At 40.0% G+C, this 17,177-nt stretch overlaps 1 protein-coding gene across 1 annotated transcript in view; it reads right to left on the reverse strand.

Moving 5' to 3' along the window:
- Positions 1-17,177, reverse strand: part of LOC122801682 (gastrula zinc finger protein XlCGF52.1-like) — a 116,818-nt gene that overhangs the window by 58,250 nt on the left and 41,391 nt on the right. The window contains exon 3 of the mRNA XM_044071192.1: positions 14,156-14,282. Within this exon, the coding sequence (XP_043927127.1) occupies positions 14,156-14,282 (127 nt within the window). The remainder of the gene's footprint in view (positions 1-14,155; positions 14,283-17,177) is intronic.

Consider the following 17,177-nt stretch of genomic DNA (forward strand, 5'->3'; position numbering starts at 1 on the left):
AAAAACACATACCATTAAATGCCAAGTCTTCTAAAGTGCTTCTGCAACACAAATAAATGCAGTGAAGAGCATGTGGCCCTCACAGTGAACAGCATGTGGCCCTCTCAGTGAACATCATGTGGTCCTCTCAGTGAACAGCATGTGGCTCTCTCAGTAAGGTTAAAAGATATTCTCCAAGGCTGTAAGCAGAGCTGTGGTAGGCATTTTACCTCACTGTATGCTCAAGTGTGCTTTACTGACAGAGTTACAATGCATTCTGCTGTACAATATGAGATATTTCATTTATAAAATGCAGAATTTGCGTTTTTATTATGTTTACCACTCTTTTATAGTTTAACTTTTTATTTTATTTAACATTTGTTAACTGGGAAAGTCCGACTTGGAACGAGCCAATTTTCAGCAGAGGCCTGGGGAGAAATTCTCCAGACACGTCTATGTAAATACTTGGAAATAACTTTTAGAGAATCTTTTTTTCTTATCATGCAAGTACTTATTGTCTGACTTTTCTTGGTTGTTACCATTATGAATGCATTTTGTGCATAAGGTACCATACCTTTAATAAAACTCAGCCTGTTGTGAAAAAATTACTTGCTCTCCAAGCAGTCTTGTTACTTTCAGGAAATAAGTACCAGGAATGTACTGTTCGCATTTTTTGTTTTGCACAGTATCAGGACAGTTTATTTGATACTGTTTTAGAAAAACTTGGGGCTATACCTTGTTAACTCTGTCATTTCTTATTGTTTCTCCTTAGATATTAACATAATTTTTTCCTTATGTTTAGTAACTCTAGTTAATCATTACCATAACAGTAGAAAAAAAGACAGACTGGTGCTTCCTACGTTCTTGCTCATTTTAACCAGTCAGTAGTTTTGAGGAACCCACTTGTAAGTACAACCACTTTATCCTCATTAAAAATGTAAACATACAAAAGCTACACACACAAAACAGCATGCATGTACGCATAAAAAAGAAAAAAAAATATGAACATGCCCTCTACTGACAAAATACCGTTTTTAAATAATATTTTGAAAAGTTTGAAACTGAGTGCAAAAGAACCCTGTTTTTAATTTCTGCAAATTGCAAAGTATTATAAGGGTGTGCTTCTCAGTTTCATCAGACTGTGTATTTCTGGAAAGAAAGAGCATGATGCTCCTGAAACATTTTAAACCTGTGGTTGCAGACACATATCACTGATGCACGTTTTGACATTTCAAATTATTAAAGCAAATACTATTTTATTGAAAAGCCATCAGAATAAATGAAAAGGTTGTACAATCAAGTTTAAAAATAGTTTGCAAGTTAAAAAAATGTCATTTTAAAAAAGTGGGATTAATAATTGTGGCACCTTTTGCAAGAAGGGGACTAAAATGAGAAACACACTTCTTCCTGCAGCCTACAATCCAAACAGTTCCCCTCATTTTGACTACTGTTCAACTCTCAGCAACTCACTTAATCGTGGAGTGTTCCTGGAGTGAGTAAGAAAACTGTCCTAAAAGGTCCACATGGATCAGTGCTATGTACCCCAGTTAGCAAATACAAACGAATACATACATTTACTTTGCTTGTTTATTATGAAACCCGGTATTAAATGGCACAAAAATCCAGGGTTGGTTACAATAGTTATTCGATGCCAGCAATGTTAGGTATATTACATAAAGCCACAGGTACTTTATGCAGACTGCAGCACTAGTTTCTCATTTTTACCAGTTAAAAACTAGTTAGTGTGTTGACACACAATCTTAAGAACTAATATAAGTCATAGATTTTCAAATTATGCTTTAAGTGAATTACATCAGAATATTCAAGATGTGATACCATTTATCTGCAGGCCTGTTAAGATGCAGAGTATGCATGTGTTAACTGAATACCACGCAGTTAGATGCAGCACCACAGTGTTCTGATATCAGGTTCCAAAGTGAAGGGTTCAAAACTTAGTAAAATCTATTTCTTTTACATCACCTGCCTTGGCAATCCACATTAAGGATTTAGACCAAAGGTTGGAGCAGTCTCAATACAACCAGAATGTCAGCGATGCTAATCAGAAACAATAAAATGGCTCTAGATGCATATTTTTCCAAACACTAGAAAGTTGGACTATTTTAAGTCAGTTAACTGTCATAAAAATATCAAAACAGCAATCAAAATTGCATTGTGTCAGCCGGCATCTGATAGCATACTGAATCCCTACCTTAACAGTAAAATTAGTTGTATCAGAAGCTTTATCCATCTGTCTATCATTTGTTGAACAGATTAGACCCAACTAGGCTAGTGTCCTCTTTTCAGAGGAGACTCCAGATGGTATTTATACTGCCAGGGAAAATTTGTCTAGGACATTGGGGAACTATTTTTGAATGTGTGCCATAGATTCTTTTCATCCACTATTACTACCCACAGCTCAAGCAGATGTGACCTCACTTTACATTAAATTAAAAGTTGTAATTTCATTAAAATATACTTGCTGTAAAGCAGCTTAAGTTATAGCCTACATTTAACTGGCATAGTAAAAAGCGTCTATGTTACATAATCGAACTTTTAAAAGTTCGAACGTCATATGGTTGACACCATAAGATCGAACTTTTAAAAGTTCAAAAATGTAATAAAAAAATAAACCAAAGGAAAAACCTACCCAAATGGTTTAAGCAGGGGGCAAGCCCCCCCTGCACGCCCCATGTGGGGGGCTATGCCCCCCCACTCCCTGCTCTTTAAATATAACAACTCTGAGATCGCACTACAGTGCAGACAATGGAAATCTTCCCAATCCACACTGTACGGAGATCTCCGTTGAAACGTTCAAACTTTTAAAAGTTTGACAACGTGATACAGATCCTAGTAAACCTGTACTTTGGTTATGTTCTATCACTGAAAAAAGCTTTAGTTTACAAAACAGAGCAAAATGGCTTTGACACTTCAGAATTATGTGGTTCTGATGAAATGTCACACTGATGGGGTTGATTTGTATAAAGTGGGGGTAATCTTTGTAGTTTGGCTTTTATTGGCCTCAGACACTTTATATCTAAAAATGCTGATTTTTTAACAGCCAAGTAACCACTCCAAGGTACATTTTAAAAATGGTACAAAAATATTTCACGTCATGTTCTCATAAGGCATGTTCCTGCAGGATCACCAGCGAACGTACAGGAATGTTGTAAAATTAAAGAGACAATCCTTAATTAATCCTTGCTGGTCATGGTTATAAAGCATGATATGTTCTGCTATTGTTTCGGGACACCCAATGAATGCTAGTCTGTTTGGTATTTCTACCTTATCTTTTAGTTTTTAGATAAAAGATTCTAAAATGTTGTTCACTCAAAAGATCCATGCTGCATGTGAACAGATATTCCATTGTAAGCTAGTTGTAAAAGCAGTACATTACACTACATACTGTTCAGATCAAGAGTGTGTGTGTGTGTGTGTGTGTGTGTGTGTGTGTGTGTGTGTGTGTGTGTGTGTGTGTGTGTGTGTGTGTGTGTTTTGATAAGTCAATTATTCTAGTCAACCCTTGGGGATTTTCCTGAAGTTTGACAGAACTTCACCCTCACAAAGTCTGAATACCGTTGCTGCGTGGTGTACTACTGAAATGTCAGCACATGGGAAGACCGATAATACAAGAGAAAAGTGAATCTTGAAAATCATTCTTCTCCTTTAAACGTCTTTTTGCAGGGAAGGCAAGCCACCCCCCACCCCAAACTTACGTATACTAAATCTAAAATTGCCATACCTCAAAGAAATGGCATCTCGGACTTAGTATATACAAGTCCAATGTTTCAGCCATTCAGTCTGTGTGTCTTGGGACTCGCTCTAGTGGGTCCCAGCATTTGAAATTTTCATCTGATATGACAATTACTTAACAAGTAAAATTTTAGTGCTTATAAAGCTGGTGAGTCAGCCAACTACATTGAGGCAAATGCCTGGGGCACAAACTCACATTCATTTTAGAATAGTTCTTGTGATAATGCAAATTGTTATAAAGGTAAACAGTGTGTCACTTGCATCAATGAACCAGAACAGCTAACCAAGCTGCATGGGAATCAATAGATTTTTGATTGAAAATTCAAAGAAAGGTCACAAGCAGTCCAAGCAAAATAATTATTTAACTTTAAAATTAATTCAGTCTGGGTAAAAGTCATTTACTTGTACTGCTGTTTAAACTTAATTTCTGATACCTTCATCAAGTATTTATGCCATTAAAAGATTTGGTATAAAATTAACACTGAATACATTTTCCCTTAAACAACAGAATAAAGTCAAGGTTGCATTAGTAAGAAGTAAAATGAGGCAGAACACGAAGTCTGTAGGTCAGAGCTAGTATATTTAAGGATGTTAGTGTACAAGCAAGGCTTGCCCTGTAGGTCAGAGCTAGTGTATTTAAGGATGTTAATGTACAAGCAAGGCTTGCCCTGTAGGTCAGAGCTAGTATATTTACGGATGTTAGTGTACAAGCAAGGCTTGCCCTGTAGGTCAGAGCTGATATATTTAAGGATGTTAGTGTACAAGCAATGCTTGCCCTGTAGGTCAGAGCTAGTATATTTACGGATGTTAGTGTACAAGCAAGGCTTGCCCTGTAGGTCAGAGCTAGTATATTTAAGGATGTTATTGTACAAGCAAGGCTTGCCCTGTAGGTCAGAGCTAGTATATTTACGGATGTTAGTGTACAAGCAAGGTTTGCCCTGTAGGTCAGAGCTAGTATATTTACGGATGTTAGTGTACAAGCAAGGCTTGCCCTGTAGGTCAGAGCTAGTATATTTACGGATGTTAGTGTACAAGCAAGGCTTGCCCTGTAGGTCAGAGCTAGTATATTTAAGGATGTTAGTGTACAAGCAAGGCTTGCCCTGTAGGTCAGAGCTAGTATATTTACGGATGTTAGTGTACAAGCAAGGCTTGCCCTGTAGGTCAGAGCTAGTATATTTACGGATGTTAGTGTACAAGCAAGGCTTGCCCTGTAGGTCAGAGCTAGTATATTTACGGATGTTAGTGTACAAGCAAGGCTTGCCCTGTAGGTCAGAGCTAGTATATTTACGGATGTTAGTGTACAAGCAAGGCTTGCCCTGTAGGTCAGAGCTAGTATATTTAAGGATGTTAGTGTACAAGCAAGGCTTGCCCTGTAGGTCAGAGCTAGTATATTTACAGATGTTAGTGTACAAGCAAGGCTTGCCCTGTAGGTCAGAGCTAGTATATTTAAGGATGTTAGTGTACAAGCAAGGCTTGCCCTGTAGGTCAGAGCTAGTATATTTATGGATGTTAGTGTACAAGCAAGGCTTGCCCTGTAGGTCAGAGCTAGTATATTTACGGATGTTAGTGTACAAGCAAGGCTTGCCCTGTAGGTCAGAGCTAGTATATTTAAGGATGTTAGTGTACAAGCAAGGCTTGCCCTGTAGGTCAGAGCTAGTATATTTACGGATGTTAGTGTACAAGCAAGGCTTGCCCTGTAGGTCAGAGCTAGTATATTTACGGATGTTAGTGTACAAGCAAGGCTTGCCCTGTAGGTCAGAGCTAGTATATTTACAGATGTTAGTGTACAAGCAAGGCTTGCCCTGTAGGTCAGAGCTAGTATATTTACGAGTGTTAGTGTACAAGCAAGGCTTGCCCTGTAGGTCAGAGCTAGTATATTTACGGATGTTAGTGTACAAGCAAGGCTTGCCCTGTAGGTCAGAGCTAGTATATTTACGGATGTTAGTGTACAAGCAAGGCTTGCCCTCCTACAGAAAATGCTTTTCATTTTCTTTTTCAGCTGATTAAAGCTTTAACCAATTTGCTTCTGGTTTTAAGTCTGATCAGAGGTTACTCAATGATTTATAAAAGAATCTGGAAAAGATAAGTAAGTGCGGCAACAGCTCTGAAATACTGTAATGTAAAACCAACAATAACCCTATTTAACAAGGGTTAGGAGCTATCCTGTTACATAAAGATAGACATGCTGTTAACCATCAAGGACACTGAATGATGTGCAGACCTACAAGTAGGAAAAAGAGTGCCTGTAATAGTCCTTGTCAAAAGTTCTACCATCTTGGATACATGGAAAGCATTACTGTAGAGTCTGACCAGAAGTCATTTTTATTTATTTAAATTTGTTGACTGGGAGTGTCCGACTGGACGTAGGTCCATTTTCAGCGGAGGCCCGGGGAGAAAAGCTCCACAGTAAAATAAACAGACAGTGGTTACATTGGATTACATAGTGATTAACAATTTAACATAGCAATTACTTACAACATACTTACAGATGAAGGACAAAGTACATCAGTAGACAACTAGAATCTTTATCTGTGAAGTACATAACAGACATTAACAAATGTTACAATGAGAAGTTCCTGCTGTATAATAAGTACTAGGCCTATGAGCATTTGAGCTTGCTATAATCAAGGTAGTTAGTGGAGTGGAAAGAAAGGTTTTTGGTTGGATGGGGTGGATGATATTAGAGTGGGAGTTGCAAGGGCATAGCCAGCATGTTTTTAGGTGTGCTTTTAGTAAAGTTTTGAAGTGGGTGCATGATGGGACGGAGGTAATTGTGGGTGGGAGTGAGTTCCATAATTTGGCTATGGCGCAACAGAATAGTGCTTCACCAGCAGAGTTATTGGCTTTAGTGATCTGCAAGTGATTTTTGTTGCTGGATCTTAGTGGTCTGGTGGTGCGATAGGGTTGGAGTAGATTCTGGAGGGATGGGACATTTAGTGGATGGTTTACTAGTTTGTGGGTGAGTGAGAGTTGATACCACTGAAGGAGGTGAGGGAGTTCAAGCCAGCCCAGTTCAGCAAGTGAGAGACAGTGGTGACTACGGTAGGGTGCCCCTGTGGCGAATTTGGCGATTTTGTTGTAGCAGGTCTCTAGCTTGTTTAGATCACATTGCCTTAGGTTGGTATATATCGGAGAGGCATAAAGTAGGGTGGAGATAAGGTGGGAATTTGCTATTGAAATCTTTGCTGCTTTGGTGAGAAATTGCTTATTTCTGTATAACGCTCCTAGTATTTTGTGGACTTTTTTTATGGTCATGGATATGTGAATGTCAAATTTTAGTTTATTGTCTATTTCCACTCCTAGCAATTTGGTGTGTTCAGTTGGGTATATAGTGGTGTTGTCTTTTGCTGTGATGCTAAAGTGAGAGTTGTTTTGAGTATGTTTGGTGGGTTGGAAGATGAGTAGTTTAGTTTTGTTTGGGTTGAGTATTAATTGGGCATCGGATAACCATGTTTCAACAGAGGAAAAGGCTTCCTGTGTGACTTTTTGCAGTTTTGGTAGGGACTGGGCTGAGCAGATGATGGTCGAGTCATCTGCGTATTGTATGAGTGTGCCATGTTTGGTGGCAGAGGCTAGATTATTGGTGTAAACAGAGAAGAGTAGGGGTCCAAGGATGGATCCTTGGGGAACCTCTATGGAGACAGGTAGTTGGGGAGATATGTCATTCTGCCATACAACGGATTGTTGGCGGTCAGACAGGTAACACTGAAACCAGTTGGTGACTGATTGTGAGAAGGATAGGTTCTTGAGGACAGAGATAAGTTGTTTGTGTGGGACCATGTCAAATGCTTTAGATAGGTCTAGGAAAGTAGCAGAGGAGAGATAGCCATTGTTTTTATGCTGAAGAATAGTGTTAGTAAAGGAGAGTAAGGCAGTGGTGGTGCTATGGTTTGGTCGGAAACCATGCTGAGTACTGGAAAGGAGGTTGTTAGTAAGCAGGTAGTCTTAGACCTGAGAGTGTATGCATCTCTCTAGTATTTTGGAGAGTGGAGAGAGAATAGCTATGGGGCAGTAATTCGTTAGTTCTGCAGAGGGTCCGCCTTTGTGGAGGGGAATTATATCTGATACTTTCCACAGTGTGGGAATGTAACTTTCTGACAGAGATCGGTTAATCAAGATGGATACTGGGTAGGCCACAGCATCAGCTGCGATTTGTAGGTATTCACTTGGGAGGTTGTCTGCTTCTAATTTGGTGGGTTTAATTTTAGTTAAGAGTTTTTTTTATGTTGGAGGTAGGTACAGGAGAAAAGAAGGCAGTGGGGAGATTACTAGTTGAATGTGTGGGTTAGAGGGGAGGGGGGTTGTGTTGTTTAGCTAGTGATAGTATGGTTTGGGTGAAGTATGTGTTGAATGAGGTAGGAATATTTTCTGAGGTGTGAGGGATGTTAGGAGGAGGGGTACTGACTTTACCTGGGTGGAGGATGGAGTTTATGGAGGACCAGAATTGTTTGGGGCTGTGTTGTGAGGAGTCTAGGGCAGACTGGTAGTATTGGAATTTGTCCTGTTTTATTAGCTTTTTGACTCTATTGCGTAGTTCTAGGAATTTCTGTCTAGTTGACGGGGTCTTGGTTTTGTGCCAGTGCTCCCAGGCTTTATCCCTGTTTTTCATTTCTGACTTAGTGGAAAGTCATTTCAAAGTGCATTTAAGTATTCTTTATACAACACTCAAGTGAGACTAGAGGCAGTGTTACTAGCATTACATAAGTGCAATCATTATGTACTGTATAAGCTAGAGAAACGTGTGACACTATAGAGACTCTTAGCAGAGTATATCTCTAAAAATTCAAAGATTTATAACGAAAAGACATAGGTGTTGTGGGTAGCAATTTAACTACAAATAACTGCTGAGAACTGCACAAATTAAAAACTGCTATGAAGGACTCAGGTCTGCAGTTATTAAGATGAACTGCCCCACATGCATGGACTGATGTCCAAGGATGATAAAGTGATTATCCATAATCAGCAACATAGTTGCATCCTGCTATGACAAACTACAGACAGACAGAAAATGTGACAAAATGTGTTGGCCTAACTTATACATACAAATCGAGCTGCTTCATCAGACAAGGCCCGCAGTAGTTTGGCTTTCTGGAGGGTAGATCCTGTCTAATGAATACCATCAACTTCTTTGATGGAGCTTCACAAGCTGTTGACAGTGACCATGCTGTCCACATGGCATACCTGGACCTGGCCAATGCATATGACACCATCCCCCATGCTTCTATCATTAGTAAGCTAAATGCCTTACAAGTAGATCCCTGTATGGTAAGATGGATCTTAAACTGGCTAAAGGACAGAACCTGTACAGTGTGGGTAGCGGGAGCATCATCAGAGGGTAAGAGGGAAGCCACTGGTGTCCTACAAGGTACCATGTTGGGACCCCTTTTGTTTGGCATTTACTTAGTTTTGAGACTTGTAAATAACTGATGCAGAAATAATGGACTCATATTAAATATGGAAAAATGTAACGTTTTCAACTCTGGAGTATCACCTCCAAAGTAAAAAGGTTGTTAAAGACCTTGGAACATGTGTTGACAATTCTCGATCTTTTGATCACCATACAACAATGGTGTTCAGGAAGCTCTTCTACTTGGTACAGCTAAATTGGGAACAACATCCGCATGTAAAGGGGTCATTGTCCCTTATACTCAGCACTGAGTAGGCCAGTCACTGAACACAATGTCCCTTTGGAGATGTACCTAACTGATCATATTAAGCAACTAGAAAGACTACAGAGGGTACCATCTAAGACCACTGTTTTAAAAACTCTAAGCTATAAGGAAATACTGGATACATACTCTATTTCTTGTATCTTAAAGACTCTTGAGGGGAGATCTATGCCCTGCTTTCCAAGCCATTAGGAACCCAATAGTCCTAGACATCCTGTATCTCTGTAAAACAAAATCCCACAAGTAGCAGAATCAGGGATATAAATCTTCATCAACAGATAATACTATGTAGAGATCGAGATTTATAATACAGCATCGTTCAAAGGTCTGGAAGAGATTCTCACTGCATATTAAGCAGGAGTGATACTTTAAACAAGAACTGGATAACTACGGGTACTCACAAATTCACCACTGACTTGATAGGCCTGGCCCTCCTGGAGAGAAGGGGCTTGGTCTCAGGGTGGGTAATGACACGGTAGTGATACTTTAAACAAGAACTGGATAACTACGGGTACTCACAAATTCACCACTGTCTTGATAGGCCTGGCCCTCCTGGAGAGAAGGGGCTTGGTCTCAGGGTGGGTAATGACACGGTATAAATGGGTCATATGACTTGCCTTGCAATTGCTATGATTCCTATGAAGGGGGAGTGCAAACTGGGCAAAGGGTTGTTGCTTCATATAAAAAGAACAGATGGTCAAAGTTAGCGTGACAAAAACAATTAAAAAAGATCAAAGGAAATATGATTTCATTTAAAAAGGGGAAATACCCACAGTAACCCAGAACACAACAGTGATGAAAACAGTATATTTAAGACAAGTCAGTACAGCTTAAACAGGAAGGAAGAAAGAAACTCATGACTATATAGGTCCCATAATGGAAAGACACTAGCTGTGTCAGGGTTGTCTGATCATACGAAAAAGACAGACATCTTGCTTTTAAACACAATGAGCATGTTTTGAATTATTTTTCTGGTTTCCACTTCACAGTTACAGATTCTGGGTTCGGTCTTGATCTCTGGTTATGGTCTGTATTCAAACCGTCCTTTTTTCTCCTGCGGTGTCCATTTTTTTCCCAGGTACTCCATCTTCCTTTCACCCTCAAAAACAGGCTGGTTGAAGACTGATCTTGGTCACAGAGAGTGCAGTGAGGACCTGCTTCCTGGTGTAGAAATGGTGGAGGGTATTTCCTTGGGGAGGGGTGACGAGGGGGGATAGGTAACATTGGCTCTAAATTTATCAGCCAGCAGATCTGCTAAATCCCCCATCTCTATATAGGTCATTCCATTCACCATTAGGTTACTACATTGCAGGGTGCTGCTTTTAAGGTTGAGGATATAATTGAAGAAATCCTTATGATTGTCCTTAGCTGTGGAACCTATTAATATCTCAAATTTGGCTTTTGTGGACTTCATTAGTCCCCTGAGTTGCTTGCTCAGATTGAGGGAATTTTTACCTTGCTGGGCAATGCCCTTCCTGCTTTTGGAAAGAATTTTCTTTCTTCTGTTATGCATCTTATTTATACTGGAATTTCACCAGGGTGATTTGTTTTTCGAGGTTGTCATATGTTTATTTCGGGTAGGTACAGCTGTCTCTATGCAGCTATTTAAATAATAGTACAATGTTTCTTCGAACAATTCCAGATAGGCAGCTATATTCTCAGGATTTAGGGAGGATTGGAATTTTGCTATACTGTCACATAACAGGAGGTAGTTAGCCTTGGAATATTTTATAAATGTTCTTGGGGTAGCTGGGATCCTGGGAGTTTAATATTTTTTTCAAAGGAGTCAGCTTTCTGGTCCAACCTGGCCAATGACAAATTTACACTTGGGGGAGTACATCGTTCCTACATGTTTATGAGGGTCAAGCCAAGGATATTTGCTCCCCTGGTGGGGTCAAGCCAAGGATATTTGCTCCCCTGGTGGGCATGCAGACTAGCTGTTCAAGGGTGTTTGTGTTAAAGTCCAGACATCTCGGGGCATGCATGTTTGAGGTTGTGTACGTTTTCCACATATTGTTGGGGTGGGGTAGTTAAAGTTGCCATGAATATTGTGTTGGGTTGAACGGACATGCATGTTTGAGGTTGTGTACGTTTTCCACATATTGTTGGGGTGGGGTAGTTAAAGTTGCCATGAATATTGTGTTGGGTTGAACGGACATGCATGTTTGAGGTTGTGTACGTTTTCCACATATTGTTGGGGTGGGGTAGTTAAAGTTGCCATGAATATCGTGTTGGGTTGAACAGACAGCATCTCTTCTACTTAGAAGTAAGTGGTACGGGCTTCCGTGGCTGTGAAGGGCTACCTATGGTCAATGCAATAATATGGTGTGGGACTTTACTTGTAGTAAACTGGACATGAAGAAGATCAAGTGTGTCATACTGTTTGACCAGCCTTGAATTGTGTTTGTGTCTGATGTAAACTGAGACTACGCCATCTTTAGACCCTACCTGTGAATTAGCTGGTTCGAATGTGTGGAAGGAATTATAGATCTGCATTGCAGGGGTGCCTGTTGTGGCTTTAAACCAGCTCTCGTTATCCGCACAGATGTTACATTAGCCAGGATTAGGAGAGCTTGCAGGGAGTAGAGTTCCTTGTTTAGACTCGTGGTATTGAGCAGTAACACCTTTAGATTATTCTGAGTTGGTTTAGCTGAGTTAGTAGGTTTATCAGATTGGCACTGCCTAAAAAGAGCACTATGGGGGCAGACAAGGTTTTAGGGAATACTTGAAAACCTAGGGGAACAGCTGCAAACCATACCTGGAAAAACAACAGGATCAGTCTACCATATCCTCCCAGGGAGACATATATTTTACCCCTGTTGGAGTGACACCAAAAACTAAGCCAATGATCTCCAGTTGGTACTGCAGCATCATCCTAGGAGAAGGCAGAATGCTGATCAATGCTAGACTCACATCAGCCTGGGGCACATAGTCCAACAGCTGTATTGTTTCCTTGGGGAAGCATTCCTCAGGCCATTTACACCAGCATGTACAATGCCAAAGTCATACTGGTACTTGCGGTGCAGTGACTTGAGGGCATCTGTGATCAATTGGACCTTGGCCCCCTGACAGGCAGCTGACTGCGACTCTCTCCTTGCTCAACCTCTTGAGTGGGACATCTGACTCTCTCATAACAGAGTCTCCTATGACTAAGATACTATGTTCTGTGGTGGTTTGCCCTCTGGGCTTAGAGGTCGAGACACCATCTGCTGATGTTGTGTGTGTCTTGTGATATGTTGTTTTAGCAGGGCACTGTTGAGGATGCTGGTGATACTTGCTCTGTTCCTGATGTTTGGGAGGTCTTTGAGGATTCAGAAGATTACATTTAAGAGCTTTAGTATATACGGGTACATGTGTCTAGTCCATACTATATGCAGTGTGTGTGTCACTGACAACCTGTTTGATGTTTGTGCTGGTGAGAGCCTTGGGTCCAGTTACAATGTGTAACTACCTCTGCCATATATCACATCAGTTTGATTTAGAATTAGGTGGTTGTCAGTAAAAGCATATCCATGGTTACGATCCTTAATTTGTGATTTTTGTTTACTAGTGGATGGTTACAAGAGTGGTTAACAGCTGACTACTTAGTTGTTACATGTACTCGTAGAGCTGGGTTCCTCAATGCAGATGTCAGTTGCCCCTTGCGCACCTAGGTACTGGGGAAACTTCTGATGTAGTTTATTATAGGGGCATTTTTTTTATTGAGGAACCTGAATGTGGCGAGGACACCAAGCAAATGGGGTCCTATGAAAATGAGCTCAGACTGGTGCAAACACCGACTTTATAGCAGTACAGAAAACTGTTAAAATAAACAAAATGGCTCTCAAGCCAATCACTAAATCACACTAGATTCTAACCAAAGTGATTCCTAGCTTGGAGACAGATCAGACTAACTCCCACTGCCACTGGAATGCAGACCTAATCCTTCTTAATGTAGAATCCCTTTAATGGGGCCAAATGTTCAGGAATGCAACAATTAAGTACTAGCAACAAAACACAAAGTAGCAAATTACACAGTAACACTGTTACATAGTAACACTGCCTGGAAGGCTTCTCAAAATTGCACATTTGTCCCTCTGATCCAAGTCATGGCTAGAAAGGGGTCCAGAGTGCGCCATTTATTTACCTAGAGTACTGAGAAAATAATTGGCCAAAGACATCTTGGCATAATGTGTCAATATGTCATAGCTTGAAGAATAAAGACTTCAATTCCCAAGATGGCAGTGCACTTACCTACTGAAACCAAACTCTGTACCATCTTGGCATATTGTGTTAATATGTCATAGCTTGAAGAATAAAGACGTCATTTCCCAAGATGGCAGTGCACTTACCTACTGAAACCAAACTCTCGTAGTTCTGTACCATCTTGGCATATCGTGTTAATATGTCATATATGAAGAATAAAGACTTCATTTCCTACGACGGCAGTGCACTTACCTACTGAAACCAAACTCTCGTAGTTCTGTACCATCTTGGCATATCGTGTTAATATGTCATATATGAAGAATAAAGACTTCATTTCCTACGACGGCAGTGCACTTACCTACTGAAACCAAACTCTCATAGTTCTGTACCATCTTGGCATATTGTGTTAATATGTCATAGCTTGAAGAATAAAGACGTCATTTCCTAAGATGGCAGTGCACTTACCTACTGAAACCAAACTCTCGTAGTTCTGTACCATCTTGGCATATTGTGTTAATATGTCATAGCTTGAAGAATAAAGACTTCATTTCCTACGACGGCAGTGCACTTACCTACTGAAACCAAACTCTCATAGTTCTGTACCATCACTTCTCTGTGAACCTCTTTATCTTGCTTTCTTAACATTTTCCACTCTTCTGCTGAGAAAATGACAGCAACATCGTCAAACGTTTCTGGAACCTGTAAAACATACATGATGTGCTTTATATTTTCTTTTCCGGCATGCAACATAAAATCTGCAGTTTTCAATGTGAAACACTGACAGTTGTCACCAGAAGTGTACTTACTAAGATACATGGCTTTGATCACATTAGCTAAGAGTAAATGTCCCCCCTTTCATTCTAATATGAAAATGGCTAACATACCATTTCAGCAGGTCTGAAAAATAATGCTGTCAGACACCAGAAAATCTCCTTAATCCTTTCAACATATTCAAAGGGAACCAGAGGTTGTCACTATAGCAGTCTGGAGTCAATTGGGTGGCAAAATGCCACCACTTAAAGGAGAAGTTCAGAATAGCAGAGTATTTGTGTGAAGGATTTTATTTGTCTTGCCAGTGGATAGACCAAAGGAATCTAAGGAGAGTTAAACTACATAATACTAGGTCTGCATTATTTATTGGTATTGGGACATGAGCGGGTATGATGAGGCCAGAGGTAAAGCAGAGGTCATTTAGCTAAAGAGCTGAGCTAGCAGTGGGACTTATGTGAGTGATACAAGTTCAGAGATAAAAATACAGGGGGTGGGGGTGGGACAAAGCTGTGCATCTCTGGCAGAGGTGTTAACACAGTAGGAAGGGAAATTTCCCTTCCTCAGTTGCATATAGATGGCTTTAAGCAATTTTTCAGTAGAAAAGCAGCCTTCTCTTCTATCCATCTCCTCCACACACTAATTCCAACAGAGAGAAATGCATGGAGATCCAATGAAAGGCCCATATTTAGGAAAAGCGCTTTGGGCAGGCTGATCTAGTACAGAAGATCGGAAACAGGAAGCTGGAGGAACAGATGGGAGGATGGGAACAGGAATGAATGGGAACTGAAACCTGGGAGTAAAGATAAGATGTATTAGACATGGGGCAGTAGAAAAATGTGGGTTTACATTTTATGTGTATATATATATATATATATATATATATATATATATATATATATATATATATATATTTCTTCAAAATGCTACATTTGTTGATGCAGAAATCGGGCTTTTTTTCCCCACAGATTGCCATTTCAGTAAACATACATATATGTCCAAGCATGAGCTCACCCAACACTGTGATTAAGGAAGTTTCTCCCTTTCACCCATGTTGCGCAATTTCAGAACTAGTACATTTAGACCAGTGGAGGATGGGGGCACAAGCATTTGTTTTAATGTTTTAGTAGGTTCAGCAGATGTGTTGTGATTTTTTATAAAAAAGTTTTTCATAGAACTGATGTAAACTATACATACATACATATTACATATGCATTCATATTCACACACACACATATATATATATATATATATATATATATATATACACACACACACACACACACACACACACATGTATATGTATGTATATATATATATATATATATATATATATATATATATATATATATATATATATATAAACACATACCTATGTATACAGAAACCTCTTTAGGATAGTATATAGCTCATAATGTCCAGGTACACCACTTTATCAACCAGTGGTAAAAGAAAAAAGAAAACACCTTAAAAATGACAAAGAAAATAAAGCAATGAAAGTCCAGAAACTGCCAATATGAGACTTCCACTTAAAAATCAATAAATCATGAAAAATTTCCACATTTTTGACACCTTAGTTTAGACAAATGCCCGTAGTTCAAGGTACTCTGCCTTTTTTGGGAACTGAAAAGAAACTGGAGTAAAACACTGGATCCTTTCTGGTCTGGTGGGACCTCTTGGATATTTTTTTTTTGTAAGGGGTTTAGACCAAGAGACAGCAGGGCTAGGGAGGTGTAAGAAAGAGAATTTATTAGCTACTGCATGTTAATATCCCTGATTCACTTCTCATCCCTGACAGCCAGCAAGTCATCAAAGTGAAGGGATAAACAGCTCCAAATTACCTCCACAGTGGTACAGTCAGGCATGTCCTCAGTGATCAGACTGCTCCCCCTCCAAAGGAGGGCTACAGTATCCCTGCTGCCAACTTATCACCTCTGTGCTGGTGACCATTCTGACAGTCAGCACTGCCACAGTGCCTTTTCCTGGATCTGTTATTTTGCCTCTGCTGGACAAGCTAAAACTAGAGCAGATGTGATCTCTACTGCACTTTAGAGAACATCCATTATGATTCACCCTCTTTAACCTGTTCTCCATATTACTACTGACAGATGGGACAAGAAGTAAAGCTCTGTCAAGAGGTCTTCACAAAGGTTGTCTTAGAATCCTCAATAAAATTTTAAAGACATGACTGACTATGACAGCAAAGACCTATGACAGTACTCACTGCGGTCACTGTGCCATCCACAGAACTGTGAGGCAAGTGCATGATGAGTTTAGAACAAATATCATGGTTGCCACTTAAGAATCATGGTTGCCACTTAAGACTGTAATTTGTAAGTCTTCATTAGGTAAACCTTCTAGCAAGTGGTTTATCACATTAGCTATCTTGCACTGGAATCATATCATACAAGACAGGGTGTACCACCCTCAGGGTGAATACTGAAGACATGTAAACTTTCTTTTCAAACCTGTCCAGCATCTTGGATTCCCAATCAGGGAGGGGGACTGCAGGACCCTGTGGAGTGGATGCCTTTTTAATGGCTGTTGTAGCAAGAATGCAGTTTGGATTGGAAGTCTCAGTCAAACACATTTGGTACTTGGGAAGTCATAGGACCATATCTGGCATCTTCAGGACAGGCCCCACAATATTAGAGGTTTTCCTATGCTTTCTTAATGACCAGGCAACATCATTTTCACAGTTAGGGGACCACCCAGGAAGAAGTAGTGGAGTCTGTTGGTCATTTCTTTTTTTGCCTTATCTCTAGGACCTCCCCAAACTTGGGGTTATCTGGGGTAGGTGGGAAACCAACACAGTTGCCCTCATAA

Source organism: Protopterus annectens, chromosome 5.part0 (assembly GCF_019279795.1).
Source record: "Protopterus annectens isolate FY-2018-M chromosome 5.part0, PAN1.0, whole genome shotgun sequence".
Lineage (NCBI taxonomy): Eukaryota > Metazoa > Chordata > Ceratodontiformes > Protopteridae > Protopterus > Protopterus annectens.